This window comes from Mizuhopecten yessoensis, unplaced genomic scaffold, assembly GCF_002113885.1.
Source record: "Mizuhopecten yessoensis strain PY_sf001 unplaced genomic scaffold, ASM211388v2 scaffold11175, whole genome shotgun sequence".
Lineage (NCBI taxonomy): Eukaryota > Metazoa > Mollusca > Bivalvia > Pectinida > Pectinidae > Mizuhopecten > Mizuhopecten yessoensis.
The window spans coordinates 98000-115086 of record NW_018408917.1 but is presented as its reverse complement, the minus strand read 5'-3'; the positions used below and the strand labels follow the sequence as shown (position 1 = coordinate 115086).

Genomic DNA, 17087 nt, shown 5'->3' with positions numbered 1-17087 from the left:
TGCAGAAGCAGTATGTAAATGTCTCTTTTTTTTTTGCATGGATCTTACTTTCTATTATTTGCCCCAACGAACATACATCTGACAGAAATTAACAGAATCACATCAAATCTGCCCTCAACAAATGATCATAATGTTTCTAAAGATAACAAACACTTATACATAAATTGATTTTGCCTGTATGAGTAGCACTTGAGTGACATCAGTAATCCACGATGATTTTTTTTTTTATATTTTGAATATATTTACTGTATTGAAGGTACAAGTTTATCAAATTGATCATGTTTGAAATTTCGCTGGTAAAATATATTTATATATACGGTACAACCATGTAGTAAGAATAGGATTGTTCAGTAACTGGATATACCCGGTTTGTAATACAAATGCTACAAGAGATGTCATGTGTTTTGATTTAGTGTATTTGTTTTCGTTCGACAGTGGAGATCTGCTCATTTATGATCACCGCATAAGCCTTAATAACGACGATCACCAAAGGTTTCTAAAACAGTCATTGTCATGGTTACGGGAAAATGGATACGTATTCTTCTTGCAGACAATCACTCAAGGCAAAGGTATAGTTTATCTACACATAGTAGTATTTCATAGTATTTCAACCTGGCTTTGGCTATATTTTTATTGTTATCAGTGACAAACTTAACAAAGATTTTGAAGAAAGAAGTTTTTAACAAAGTATGATGTGTTCCTCTCACAACTTACTTTCACAATAAGTTGTCAGAATACAAAGGTAAATGTTCATAATTATTACTCGAGTTGCAGTTAAGACGCTGCAAATTCGTTAAGATTGATAAGCCATGCTTTACCTGTTATTGTTTTGTTGAATTTCCACGTTTTGAATTTCTCACTAGAGAACAACGAACATCAGTGTGTGGACGATCTCTGGAGTATAACCTCTACTACCTGCCCGGGAAGGCAGCTAGAAGAAGTCTTCGGTCTGGATGTGGTTTTAATCAGACCTAACAGCCGACCATTTTCAGTACGTATGGTTACATAATTCAATCATTGGAGCTTTATCTCATCCTGAAATTAACGAAAAAATACCTTCACACACTTCCATGTTTGAAATAAGGCATTTGGCCTGCTACATCACATGACATGCTCATATAATATAACTACTGTGCGGAGTTCTGTAGAAATGGAACGCATAACTTTGACTTCAGATAATACAAAATTGAAAGCATTAAAAAGTTCACCATCAATCTGCCCCACATATTGGTGTCCAGTAGTGGTATGTTTGACGAAATAGAACATCAGAACAAAACAAGATATCTTATGGAATATATGGACTAGAATGTATCCAATGCTCTATACAGAGGACTCGTAAGACCTCATCTTAAATATGCCAACCAAGTGGGGAGCCCGCACCTGATAAAACATAAAGAAGCCATTGGAAACGCCCAGAGAAGAGCAACTAAACTGATACCGGGTATGACAGATATGTCCTACCCAGAGAGACTTGAGGTATTGCAGCTCCCAACATTGGCTTACAGACCCGTCAGCGGAGACATGTAAAATAATGACAAGGAAATGTCATCCCGAAGTGTCCAATTTCATGTCATGAAAGAAGAACAATACTGTTACAAGTGGTCATGAGTATAAACTATTCAAGGATGGAACGCGCCTAAACATGATAAAGAATGTATTTTGTCACAGAACTGTTGACATCTTGAACAGCCTATCACCAGAGATGATGTTATCAAAAACCATCAAATCTTTCGAGTTTTGTCTACACTATCACTGGAGAAACCAACCAATACTCTATAATTATAGAGAACCAATTATATTATCAACCCGTAGTTAAATATACTTTCTGATAATTAATTATCAAATTAATGTTGTGAACACTAACTACTCTAATTGGGAATTTATGTATAATTTACCTTTTTTTCACCTCAACTATTAATGATTACTGTTATTCAAATGTCCATGCTCTTGTCAGAATTTGTTCAAACCGTATTGGGCTGACAGCAGAGGATTCTTTTTAAAGTACTACAGTCAGGATAAAATCTTCGTGTATCTGTGTGCGTAATGCATTTGAGGAAATTTGTCAACAAACTCAAAAAAGTATAGAGTAATTTACCTTTGTAGTTCTCTTTACTTGATGTAATAACTTTCACAGTAATTTGCGAGGAAATATCATCTGTATTTTTGTTTTCTCTCACAACCGCTATAAGTTTCCTCGTTCCAACTCTTTGGATAACAATACTAAGAATTTGTAAATATTTTGGTTAATGTACCAGCTATTGGTAAAAATCTGGACGTGATTTCATATGTCAATCTTAGGATCATGATGTCAAGTAACAATGCATGCGACGTCATCTTACAATTCTACGTCATAGGTTATGCCAATTGTTCCATCGAACGGGAACAGGAATGATGTATTCCCAGAATAATGATGTTTTTCTAGAAATAAAATCTGAACGTTGTGGGAGAAAATGGTCCTCAAACTAATGATCGTTGGTCCTAATGTTTATCCAACTATCGTTGTTAATTTTCAAATTGTAAAAATCTTGTCTTTATTCAATTTGAAAATCAACTAACTCGAGTTAGATAAATACGATAACCAACCATTGATCGATGAGAAAGAAACCTCTATTTACACACAACTACACAAAGAACATACAGCAAAGAGTAGATTAAGTAGCTGCTAATCCCACGTTAATGACTTGTGATTAAATTCTTCGAAAAGTTAACAATTGAAAAGATAAACCTCATTATTAAAAATGATTGTGAAATAATTAAAATCAATAGTATTTTTATTTTAAAAACCTCAGAATGTTCAATACAGTTATCCAAAATATAAGATTAAGGAATTCAAAAAATATAAAAAAGGGATGCTGTATACGGTGACAACCTTTCGTATTCTAATCATAAAAATGCAAAGAACGATATATTAAAGTAATTGATATCAAAAACATAAAAGGAAATCCCCATTTCTTCAAATGAAAATATTCACAATAGTTAACTTCAGAGACCAAATTATGACATGTAGTTTTATCCCTATTTAATAATCATGATGTCCTTTCTCCAGTTTGAACTCTTTTATATTTTTCTTGTCTGGTTGTCCTTTTATACAACGTAGTAATACATTATTTGATTTTTTATCTATACGTTATTGACATTAAATGCATTTCTATTTCAGTCACAACGAGAAAATGAAGCAGACAGAAAGATGGTTTGGTTACTTCAAAAGGTTAAGAGGAAGCTAAAGAAAGACATGACATTTACAACATTACAGGAAATACTCAATAACCAATTGTATACTAAAGTAAGGATTCGGCAGCTGGAAGGTATATTTGGGAGGACATTTGTTAGCGCTGGTGGACTGACTGCAACTAAGGTACGTACGTAGCACTGCATTGGACTGTATCAATGAATGAGTACTTCAGGTTTAGTTTTAGCTTACTACGTTTCTGTTTTGACTTATGGGAAATTGAGTTCATATTTCGCATCAGGCAGACCCCACGTATTTTTGATAGTTAAGCCAAGTCTTAACACTCCCATTTCAAGCAGAACAACCAACCTTTCTGAGTCCCTTTGTAATGAACCATTTACAGTTGAACATTTTATTACAGATTTTTTGCGTTCAAAATCATTGATAGAAATACCATAGATGAATAATGTTGGCGACATGTTTGCTGTAAACAATGTTTGCTATTATCAAAAAATTCGTCACAGGTTTGCATTGTAGATTTTCAAACACTATTTTATTGATCAGATGCAATTTCAAATACAGTTCTGCAATATATGACCCTTTGTATAGTTAGATTGTAATAAGTTTGTTGTTGTTTTTCTATGAAAGACGACATGTGTTCGCTAAGTATTGTATCGACGGAATAAGTAGCATCGTTTTTAGTTTCATGCACCATTCCTTAACATTGCCCCGTACAATAGACAATCAGAGATTCATGATCCCTCAAATTTGACGAGGATTTACCTCAATACTATTAAGCTATCATTAACTTTCTTTTTCGATTCGGACAAAACATTATTGATATTGAGTAGTCAACTACTATTTTAGTGTTTCACAATGCACGTTTGTCTGCAAGGTCTATTGTTACCTGCGCCAAACACACGATCAGCAAAAGCATCATACCGCACTAAATCAATGTGGTCCGTCGATAAATATTTTGTAGCAAATGGTATGAAAAATACCTAGACATCATTAAAAATGGTATTGATTAAAAATCTACATAGGCATGCGGCTAGATCGTAAATAATTCAAAATTCAATTGTTTTGACAATCTACTTCTGGTGAAGTGATCCCACCTAGATACTTCATGTAATGCTCCTTCACTGATACTATACAATCATTGGTGATATGTGTATGGATGTAAAGTACAAGCTGTAAAAAATCCCCGTACCACTGTCAAAAACTGTAAATGTGGATTGGAACCATTCTTTTCTAAACTGAAAATAGTTTTGATAAAGCAATTTAAAAAACGTACCTTGCGGAACTTTTATAAAAGAATAATGAATAAAAATAAAAATAATCAAAAACAGTGCTCTGCGTGTTACAAATCAATATGGGACCCCGAATGTCAGAGTTTTTAAGATGTTTCGAGCATACGTAGATCTACACCGAAAGGGTAAATGTACATTCAAAACCTTTAACAAAACTACAAATTTACCAACTTGGGCCTCTGCTTTTCATTTTAAATATTAATGACTGCCCTAAATGTCTGAAACATTCTACTGTAGTAATGTATGCAGATGACACCTTACAAAGTGTTAGGAACAAAACAGTAGAGCTTTTAGAAAAACAAATGATAGAAGACTTAGCATGTACAATTCAGTGGATGAGAGAAAACAAACTTAGTCTTAATCTGAACAAATCTCAGTGCATGTTGATGTGATCGTCTCAAATGTTATCTAAATGTCGTGAGTTGAACATTACTGTTGATAACTTAATTATAGAAACTGTACACTGTGCAAAACTACTTGCTGTTTTTGTCGACTGTTGTCTGTCATTGAAAGACCATATTGATTACATATCAAAGCAAATTTCGAAAACGATTGGTGTTCTTCAAAGGTTACGACCTTCCATGTCTAATGATGTTCTCAGTAAAATATATCAAAGTATAGTTTTCCCACATTTTATCTATTGTTCTGTAGTCTTGAGTGAGGCTAGTAACAAATTATATATTCATAAAATCTCCAAACTTCAAAAAAGGGCAGCTAGAGTTTTGTTAAATATAAGAAACATTTCCCCCCTTCCATTTTGGTTTTTTAAACAGTTAAAGTGGCTGCCAATAGAAGATTATTTATTTTTTAGGAAAGCACTTATTGCTTACAAAATTTTAAATGGGGATACTCCAAGTTTTTTTAAGTAATCTGTTTACCTATGTCAAGGATGTCAGTTTTAGAAATACAAGGTCATCCGTTTCAAATAAGTTTTATATCCCCACTGCTAGAACTTATTATTTTAAACGTTCATTTGTGTACACATGTTCTGTTTTATTGAATGGATTGAATGAAAATATCGGAAATGCGTGTAGTGTTGCTGCAAATACCTTCAAGATTTTTTCTCAAAACTTTAGTTTGGTACTTACTTTATGATATAACAATATACTTTTTAAATAAGTATTGTATTTGTATTTAATACACATGTATTGTAATCTGCAAATGTCTTTCATGTAGCCTATGTGTATTGATACAGGGCCATATTGTAAATTAGACATGTCTAAATATGTATCCCTGGATCCATAAAAGATATTATTATTATTATTATTATTATTTGAGTAATCACCATCAGTTTGTTTAATTTGGATGTGGTTATCTTCTGGTTATCTTGACTTTGCTATCAAAGCTGACCGTAATGTCTTTCCTTTCAAAGACTCCTTTGATACGAAATCATCATTGGAGTTATTTATAAATCATACTAAACTGCTATTTTATCGATTCAAAAAGTATTCATTACATTGTCTCTATATCAAACATTTCAAATGGCAAAGTAACCAGAAATGTGTAAGGAATTCGAAAATAGTAGCGTATCAAACTGAATCGTTTCATTTTATGTATGTATTTATCACATAACTTATCTATTATCTGTGCCATACCTTCCATTACAAGAAATATAACAGAGCTGTGATTGGCTGCAGATTAGCATTGTTTTAAATGTGAAATCATAACAGGCCACTTCATAACGTCACAGCATATGACGTCACTACATCAAAGGGAGTCAAAATGTCAATATTTGCTATTTCAGTTCAGTCTTACATTTTACTCGTTCGGAAAAAAATCATATGAAACTGAAACTCGTGTAAATTCTTTATATATACGACACTCTATAAAACAAAATGAAGATTTTGCTTAAAGAATCTTGTAACTGTTACGATGGATGTATGGTGCAGAGTCATATGTATCTATTTCCAAATACTTAAGGTGCAATCCTGTATGTGTTACGTTCATATTTCTGTGTAGATTTCTATGCTGTAAACCTTATATACTGTCATCTTTTCAGGAATTTCTGAAGAAACTGTGTCTACGTCCAGGACAGAAAGTGCTGGATGTTGGATGTGGCATTGGCGGTAATGCATTTTATATGGCTAAGGTAGGACATCATCATATACACTGTGTTTCGTTTGATATTGACTTGCTCACCATCTATACCAATCAAAATATGAATGGGTCCATACTGCTAAGTGGTAATATTATTCAATGCATAAACATTATATATACTTGGATATCAATTGTATGACAAAATGTGCGACCATTGTCTTCGTAAAAAAATCTTCAAAAATAATTTTTGACAGTCTGATTATTTTTATGTCAGGAGTTTGGTGTTAAAGTTGTCGCCATGGATCTCTCGTCCAATATGATCGACATCGCGAGGGAGCGGGCAAGAGAAATGGGCATCTCAGAAGTGGTAAGGAATGTTAACAGTACTTACTAATGTATCTGCTAGTGTGTGGGTTTATATGATATAGCAAGTAGCTGGTATTTCCCCCTTATATCGAAGATGAAGTAACTATGGTAACTGTTTGTCCTGGTTTAGAGTTACTTCCTAGATAGCAACATCGGTGTAGCGTAAGCTTGACAGTGTACAGCTCCTGACTTCGACCCTTGAAGTTTTTTTCATTTATTTGTTTATATTTATTTCGAAATATTTTCTCTATCAACCTTCTTTTTGTAAAATTGTCTGAGCATGTCATTTTTATTTTCTGCGTGAAGTCGCAGAAAAGGAACATCCAAAAATTCAAATATCTGGCGAACGTTTTACTCCGACAAAAACAGCGGTTGATATTTATATATAGCTGGAATAACTATCGCCCGCAAGAATAAGCATACGCAGAAATTTGATAACGTATAGTAACATCGAAATATTATTGACCTAGATGACACAAAACCTTGTCATTTCCTGAAGTTAATCGAATCCCTATATCCTAGAAATGAACCACGGATTTACAGCAGCTGTTTGGAGAAGGGAGTATGCAATGAGATATTAAGCATGGTTTTATTTAATTACCATTCATTATTTATACGCTTTTGTTGACAAGAAATGTATTAAAAGGAGGCAGATAAAACGCTGAAGACAGGACATACGAGATAATACTAGTAGTGAATGCATTCTAATGATAACTTTAGGAATATTGATATTGTCATGACGGTAATATGTTGCCAAGATCAATTAACCAAGGTAGTTAGGCAGTCAGACTAAAATTACTAGTCCATGAAAGACCTATACCCAATTAACTTTGGCGATAATAACGTTCTAATTACCTTACACTGAGAAATACTGAAATTTAATAATTCATAACTTTACAAAACTACGTCAATGAAAACCATGCTACAGCGTACACGAAGGTAGTTATAGCGAACCTTAGAATGTATGATTTCTTATGATACAGAAATATGGATGTTATCATATATTTCCCATGCAATGTAAATGAAACTAAATCTTTTGACTTGTCTCCTACGAAGAAATGACGAAGAAATGCTATTTCTTGCTCGGTACTAAACCTGTGTGTTTTTTGTGTGTGATACATATCGATCGTACCACATACACTTTTGAGCTTCAAATCAAACCATCTTAAGATAATAGAAACGTTATACCACCATCATGTAAAAAGATCTCACTTGTTCCTGGAAAGTAATGTTGCAATTAGATTTAAATATTTAAACACTCGATTGATTTCGGTTGTGCTAAGTACGTAATAATCACACCTACCGGTAGAATCAGTGTAGCACCAGTGCAACAACGTACGTACCAGCGGTCTGCAGCATGAATAATTGACAAACTTGAATGTTGCGTGTACTTTATAACGGTACATCGTGCTGATGTGAGCCTAAAGTAAATGACCTAAACATGCGGAGGTTCATTCTTCTAAATAATGCAAGCTTAAATAAATGTTAGAAGTCATATTTCATTCACAGGCAACGGAACACTATATGTACTCATCGAGTACACATGTCAAACACGGCGTTTTCTCCCACACAGGTGCATAAAGCTATTACCTTATCGACGGAAAAGACAGCTAACGCGTGCCACTATTCTTAAATTGTCACCACTGCGTCATCACTTTATTCAGTGTTACCAGGGTTACGGTATTAATTTGGACGCATATTCAATAAATGCACTACTAAGGATGGCTCGGGGCACTAGGTTCACCATCAAACAAGTTCTACATAAGTGTATGGAAGAAACCAGGTCTTAATTATTCCTATTTAATGTAGAAAGAAACCTCAGGATAAAATTGACCACTCGGCAAAACTCATATCATGAGGTTGGGATTCCTCTGTCTACATCACGGTCGGGAGTTAAATAGGTTCTATAAGTGTCTACATCACGCGCGGGAGTTATATAGGTTATAGTAGCCCCCTTAACAGATGTTGTTATGAGATTGATTCCTTGCAGCTGTATACACCAACCAACTGGTACATTGTTATGAGAGTGATTCCCTGCAGCTGCATCACCAACCAAATGGTAATTTGTTATGAGAGTGATTCCCTCCAGCTGTATACACCAACCAACTGGTACATTGTTTTCAGAGTGATTCCCTCCAGCTGTATACACCAACCAATTGGTTTGTTGTTATGAGAGCGAATTCCTCCAGCTGTATACACCAACCAACTGGTACATTGTTATGAGAGTGAAACCCTCCAGCTGTATACACCAACCAACTGGTACATCGTTATGAGAGTGATTCCCTCCAGCTGTATACACCAACCAACTGGTACATTCTTATGGGAGCGATTCCCTCCAGCTGTATACACCAACCAACTGGTACATTGTTTTGAGAGTGATTCCCTCCAGCTGTATACACCAACCAAATGGTACTTTGTTATGAGAGTGATTCCCTCCAGCTGTATACACCAACCAAATGGTACGCTGTTATGAGAGTGATTCCCTCCAGCTGTATACACCAACCAACTGGTACATTGTTAAGATGAGTAGTTTCATCGGTTTGTATCAATATTGGTTTGTTGTTATGAGAGCGAATCCCTCCAGCTGTATACACCAACCAAATGGTACGCTGTTATGAGAGTGATTCCCTCCAGCTGTGTACACCAACCAACTGGTACATTGTTATGAGAGCGATTCCCTCCAGCTGTATACACCAACCAACTGTTACATTGTTATGAGAGTGATACCCTCCAGCTGTGTACACCAACCAACTGGTACATTGTTATGAGAGCGATTCCCTCCAGCTGTATACACCAACCGACTGGTACATTGTTTTGAGAGTGATTCCCTCCAGCTGTGTACACCAACCAACTGGTACATTGTTAAGATGAGTAGTTTCATCGGTTTGTATCACCTCCAGCTGTATACACCAACCAACTGGTACATTGTTATGAGAGTGATTCCCTGCAGCTGTATACACCAACCAACTGGTACATTGTTCTGTGAGTGATTCCCTCCAGCTGTATACACCAACCAATTGGTTTGTTGTTATGAGAGCGAATCCATCCAGCTGTATACACCAACCAACTGGTACATTGTTAAGAAAGCGATTCCCTCCAGCTGTATACACCAACCAACTGTTACATTGTTATGAGAGTGATACCCTCCAGCTGTATACAACAACCAACTGGTACACTGTTATGAGAGTGATTCCCTCCAGCTTTATACACCAACCAATTGGTTTGTTGTTATGAGAGCGAATCCATCCAGCTGTATACACCAACCAACTGGTACATTGTTATGAGAGTGATTCCCTGCAGCTGTATACACCAACCAACTGGTACATTGTTATGAGAGTGATTCCCTGCAGCTGTATACACCAACCAACTGGTACATTGTTCTGTGAGTGATTCCCTCCAGCTGTATACACCAACCAATTGGTTTGTTGTTCTGAGAGCGAATCCCTCCAGCTGTATACACCAACCAAATGGTACGCTGTTATGAGAGTGATTCCCTCCAGCTGCATACACCAACCAACTGGTACATTGTTATGAGAGTGATTCCCTGCAGCTGCATACACCAACCAACTGGTACATTGTTATGAGAGTGATTCCCTGCAGCTGCATACACCAACCAACTGGTACATTGTTATGAGAGTGATTCCCTGCAGCTGCATACACCAACCAACTGGTACATTGTTATGAGAGTGATTCCCTGCAGCTGTATACACCAACCAACTGGTACATTGTTATGAGAGTGAAACCCTCCAGCTGTATACACCAACCAACTGGTACATTGTTAAGATGAGTAGTTTCATCGGTTTGTATCACCTCCAGCTGTATACACCAACCAACTGGTACATTGATATGAGAGTGATACCCTCCAGCTGTATACACCAACCAACTGGTACATTGTTAAGATGAGTAGTTTCATCGGTTTGTATCAATCATTGATACATACTTTATAAAGTTAAATATTATTTCACCAATCAAATTAATGAATAACTTCACAATTGTGCGATAGTGTTTTTTTCAGTTTTATGATCGTTCTATTCTTTAGAAGTATAAAAGTAATATGTTACTTACTAAAAACAAAATGCTTGGTATCTGGAAGAGCTTACCTACATTTTTGAGATTATGAATAACAGGTAATACTTTTATATATTTTACCATCCTACATGGAGGTTACCCCTCCCTATATCTCCACCGCTACAACAACACCATCATCAACAAACATGCTACCACCATACAGCATTACTATCGTGCTTATACATATAAATGTAGTCTCTAAGCTATTAAAATATAATTTGTAAATGCACCCTTTTAAAACTTGATTGGTTGACAAATTGAAAATCAGATATAAATATATGTTACGGTATCTTCTGCACGGTAATCGTCTTAACTCATTCGCCCCTGAAGACACATTTTAACTCCTCCAATTCAAAAGTTGGAATAGTTCACTATGAAATTTCAGAGGTAAATGAGTTTAACCTTCCTGCCATTTACCTACATGCCAGTTGCTCACTGATCTTTGCCCTCGTTCACCTGTAGGAGGTCGACTTTGAGGTGGCTGATGCTACGAGAAGAGAGTACCCAGCAGATTACTTTGACATCATCTTCAGTAGAGATACAATTCTCCACATTGCTGGCAAACTCCAGCTCTTCCAAAGGTTTAAGGTAGCTATCTCTATGAAGTGTGTGTATAGAGAGTTAATTATATTCATAAACTGACAAAAAAGTCTGCAACGTATGGAACCTGCTGATTCAATGATAATAATTACAGGTTAGTAGTTGAATAAGTATACATTACATGTAGCTAAATTCGAAACAAATTTATTCATTTTTAACTCAATCGACCCGTTTAAGACCGTTCAGAGAGCCAGCATTGTACCTTTTACACTCAAAAAAACAATGTTATTAAGTCGATATTGATAATCATTTAATCTTCGCGAGGAAATTATGTTTACATCAATTCATGAAGCGATTCACCCGTGAGTTTAATTGGTTTGCGAATATTCTTCCAAACTAATTACTTTCATTTATTAAATATCTTCCTCTTTATCGCAAATTCAGATATTCGCGATAAACAAATTGAAGTGACAGTTCACGAAATGAGGTTATCGCGGAAATAAAAGTGATTATATGTTTTTATTTCATGAATGTATCTTATTGAGTAGGATTTTTTTTTTATCAGATTCACCAGTCAAATGGGTAATACTTCACACTTGTGTGTTGCTTTGCAGACGTTCTTAAAGCCTGGAGGCCAGGTACTGATATCGGATTACTGTTGCAGCGAGGGAGAGCATACACAGCAGTTCAAGGATTACGTAAAGACGTTTGGGTACAGCATCCTTTCACAACGAGAGTACTGCTCTGTAAGCACGGCCACCAAATATGTCGGTTTTATAAAGAGATTATACAGACAATATGAATAAAAGGAAAAATAGATAAGAAATAAGAACGATTGTTTTCTTTGAGATTCTAATCAGCATTTTAACAAAATTGGAAACGGGTTTTATGGTGCTTTTTATTATGGTAAAAGTCAAATAAATGCAGAGCTATAAATATTGTCGATAGCTTGACAGTGCTGTAGATTGAGGATGCGCTGAAGGGACTCTACAGAACATGGTACTTTATATAAGCTGATCTGTTGATGATATAGAATAGTTCATAATGATAAAAACACGTGATGTGTCATATGGGTAAAACCAAGATGTATTGTATATTGTCTGCATAAGTGGAATAGAATTTATAACAAGTAGGATCAAATTTTCTCCATTTTAAAATTTTTAACCACTTTTTGCGAGTACATATTTGTTTCGCACATTATTTTGTTAAAAATCGACCGTAGCTTTCAAGTACCATCAATAATTTTCACATAATCTTATGTCACAGCAGAAATGAAGGTTTGGTGATACTTGAATTTTTGTCCTCGTGGGGAGGTTTGAAAAAGCCATATCGCGAAAGTCAATGCACTATTGGTGCGCTAATGTATATTTCTTTCCTCAGACGCTGGAAGAAGCCGGCTTCGTTCAGATAGAAACGGAGAATAAAACAGATTTATTCATCAAAACGACAACTCAAGAATTAGACCGACTAGTTACTCGAAGAGAGGAATATATTGAGGTAAGTCTGTTCGGCCAGACGGTGGTGATTCATCACCTGCTATTCGGGCAAAACGATGCATACAAATCGATTGATGTTTTAATTAATTGAGAAAGATACTCTAGATTGAAGTGAGATGTACTCTTAGCTATCTCCCTTCATACGAAAGTGGCACGAAGTAGCCATAATGTAAATCTAGTTTATTATGGACTTAATATGCTATTATCATTACATAAATAGCACTTCTATAAACAAACAAGACGGTACCAAAATAACAAGCGTGCAAATAAAAGGGGAACACCAAATCCGAACCACCATGAGGCTTGGTTGCGCTGAAAAAGTTTTACTCGCAACATCAGCCATCCTGTCGACACTCTAAATTGAATTAACAATTGAAACGAGCAATACAAGAATAGCAAAGTTAAAAAAACACGTCTCTGGTGGAGACACGTAAGTATCAGGGATGAAAACTGTCTACCATGGAGGGGCAACGATTCTACCTCGGCCAGCATTCGTAATTAACTTATCTAGACATGTTCGTCTAATTTTATACTTGCATTTGGGTAACCGCCATGATCCAAGGCAGACAGTCAAACTGCCTTTGCAGTGACTGTTTGTTCAACGAGACAATGCAACGAATAATAACTAGACAAAAATAGCATGTACTGAGCCATCCTCAATATCCAGGGGTTACGCTCACTTTCGCTCTCTGTACCCCTGGAATATGTCATAGTCAAATTGAAGGCACGCGGCTATATAGCTAGCTATTTGATTGATCTCAGGTAAAAAAAAAAAACCTGACCAATCGCTAGGCTGATATCTTTCCTTCGACGAATTCAGAGGAGTGACACCAACTTCAATTTTACCATTACACGACCGACAGATTCTTTTGATGTACATCAAACTAGACAAAGGATCAAACTAGTCTTTTCGTCTCATTCACAATGTGATGGACACTGAGCCTTCGATTTTGCTATGACATATTCCAGGGGTGAAGAGATCGAAAGTGATCGCAACCCCTCGATTATCGAGGATGGTACTGAGAAAAAGTCATGCCTTTGACTGAGTGACTATATATATATGTGTGTGTGTTTAGTTGTCTGCAGCTATTTTCTTCTTGACTTGTTATTCATTTTCCTATTGCTATTTTCAACTTCTAAATATGTACCACTCATACTATGGGTAATCAGTATTTGTTTTGCACTTTGACAATAATGATCAAGATACAATGTAATAAGTTGTTTTCTTTTCCTTTTTTTCATTTTAGGACTTTTCTTTGGAAGACTACGAAGCATTTTCAACGATGTGGAGAAATACACAGAAATGTGCCGCAATAGGCGACCAGATTCTGGGCCTGTTTTTTGCTGAAAAGCCCACGTGACTATGGCAATACGAACCTGTTCGGGCCTTACAAATTAACCCGAATCATAGAACCCCGTGCTTTCAATTGATATATCAATTGCAGGTTTTATAAAAACAGCCTGTTTTGCCGGAATACTATTTTTAATTAAATTGCAACCGTGATTGAAACGAAAAGATATTTGAAAAACAATATAAGGTATACATTGTTTTTTTTATTGTGCGTTAGGTTTTACAAAGTATTAGAGTCGCACGAGTTACTTCCCTTTATGCATTACAAGTTTAATAACGATAGCATTGCATTGACAATCAAAAGAACGGTTTATATATAGTAAAATAATGAATCGAGTACGCATATATAGCTGGTTGCATTTATCACAGAATTTCCATTCACAAATGGTTAGATTTCTTCGGTTCTAAAATTTCAAAAATTCTGTTTACCTAGTATTAGATGTGTTGACATTTACTCTCTTAGTTGAAATGGATTGGTAGTTAATTATTGTTAGTTCGCCCTTTAATGTTTGATTTTTATTTTGAAAACAAAATAAATTTTAAAATAACAACACCTCGTTAAAGTTAAGAATGATGGATCAACTTTTATTTTGAGGCAATCATAATCAGAGTTGCTGTGCGTGATGTTCCTACTATGGCCATTTTAAAACAGGAAATCCTGATTTGTAGTTACTAACGAGAAAATATTGCATACTGAATTTTCTTTTAAGATCATTCGATGATATTAATGTAGACGTAATAGTTTGATGAAAGCTTCACCAGGTTTATATAAAAGGATATTTGTGCTGTTTATTATTTTTGACACCAGGTGAGTTTTTCTTTTCCATACCTCTGAATAGTGAAGCTTCAATCTTATGGGAAATTTGTTAAGTATAAAAGGACTTTTAACATGAATTAACATCTAAAATTGTGGAAGAAGTATCAATTCATTTTTCATATAAAAAACATCTTACTTTGATGTAAATCGATTTACACATATTTCAGTTGAACCTTTAATATGTACATTAGAAGAGAAAACAGTACGTTGCTATTCTTTCCTACTACATCAATTTACGGGTCAAAGGTCAAGGCGTATTATATGTTTTAAGTTATCCTCAATAGGACTTACAGATTTTTACAATGAAATATGGTTTAATGTAATTTACATTGTTATTGTTATTCAACCATCATTGACATTATAAGCAAAAAATATCCTCCTAGGATAAATGATGACTAAATAATCTCATCTGAAAAATCAAGTATTAATACAAATTATCACTAAAAAGACTTCGTGTAGATTCACTCTAAAAAATGTGAAAATTAGCCAGGGTTCTTTTTGCTCTTCATTTCAAATCTGCACGATATTATCATTTAAAGAAATTGACAGTTGCTTTTTTTTAGTGTTTGAGTAAACATGTTTTTCTTTAACTATATGTCAATATTCAGAACAAGTTAAAACGAGACTTTATATAATGATCCATCATTCTTATTTCTGAAAAGGTATTACATAAACCTGCTTGTTTTGGACTAACATGAGGAGACACAACAAATTCTAAAAAAATGGTGAATTTAATGATACCTGAACAAATCTTCCTATTTCTTTTGATACCGGATACAAAATTTGCAAAAAATGTACTAAAGTTGTACCGTTTCAGTTTTCCCAAATAGCTGCGGTTCCGGCGTACTTAATTAATATCAGTATTTTGGTATTCTGCACAAATAACATATACGTAGTTAAGTTACCCAACGTCTGCGTTTTTAACTGAAAGAGATTTTGATATAATTACATAATGTCTATTCAATGAAACTCCTTGGTTCGATTGTATCTACGACATAACGTGTACAAATAAAGCATTTTATTACATTTTTGCCAGTGAAATAACGGATTCTATCAACTTGATAAAACTGATATCTTTCACACTGTGACAAATATCAAAAGTGATATTTTCACAGTGTGAAAATATAACTTTTTGGTATTGACCAATCATAATGGTTTCTTCTATTTGCTGCATTCAAAGGCAACGTTTTTTTGTTCAGATTCAAATGAAGCGACGGTAGAATAAGTGGTTGTTATGGTAAAAGTTTGGTACACACACTTAAGTATTTACATAAATATACAATTAATTACATTTGTATAAGCAATCATACCAGAAAATAGCAGAAAACGTCGGAATTGTGTTGAGTATCCCATTCAAAATGGCGCGCAGCATTGTTGTCAAGCGTGACGTCATTAGAATATGGCGCTAATTATTACGCTTCTGATTCCCGCCCTTTTTTAATGCATTACATTTTCCATGTTTTGTGCTTTAAAAATGCAATAAATAGAACATGTAATGGTGTCTTCAGTAATACCAAATCGTGTGGCAAATATTTTGATATTTTTAACTCGTGCTGCGCACTCGTGTAAAAATATCAAAATATTAGCCACACTCGTGAAATATATGTGTTATTACTAAAGACACCATTGAATATCCTCTATATACTAGTTCAGCAATTCAAGTTCACAAATGTTCCTTTTTTGATACCTTTCTGAAATTGATAATTTTAGTACCTACATAATTTTTACATCTTATTGCTAGAAAATTCTTTTAATTACACATGGAGATCAAATTATGTTTTGATAACACTTTCATCTATTTAAAATATGAACCATTTTAATCTCCCTGTCAGAATAATTATAGTTTGATAATACTGGGTGCGACAGAGCATAATCAAGATAATACTTCATACAAAATAAAGATCATATCTTGCATATATAACTATATATGGTT

The 17087-nt window shown here is 34.8% G+C and overlaps 1 protein-coding gene across 2 annotated transcripts in view; it reads left to right on the top strand.

The window, feature by feature from the left end:
• The window catches only part of LOC110467501 (phosphoethanolamine N-methyltransferase 1-like), a 30035-nt gene extending 13810 nt beyond the window's left edge, over positions 1-16225 (top strand). For both annotated transcript variants that reach the window (XM_021524704.1, XM_021524703.1), the window contains 9 exons: positions 436-569; positions 864-991; positions 3158-3355; positions 6479-6568; positions 6791-6883; positions 11413-11538; positions 12105-12236; positions 12871-12987; positions 14234-16225. In XM_021524704.1, coding sequence (XP_021380379.1) covers positions 436-569; positions 864-991; positions 3158-3355; positions 6479-6568; positions 6791-6883; positions 11413-11538; positions 12105-12236; positions 12871-12987; positions 14234-14347 — 1132 coding nt within the window. In that variant the 3' untranslated portion in view covers positions 14348-16225. The remainder of the gene's footprint in view (positions 1-435; positions 570-863; positions 992-3157; positions 3356-6478; positions 6569-6790; positions 6884-11412; positions 11539-12104; positions 12237-12870; positions 12988-14233) is intronic.
• The last annotated feature ends 862 nt before the right edge of the window (positions 16226-17087 follow it).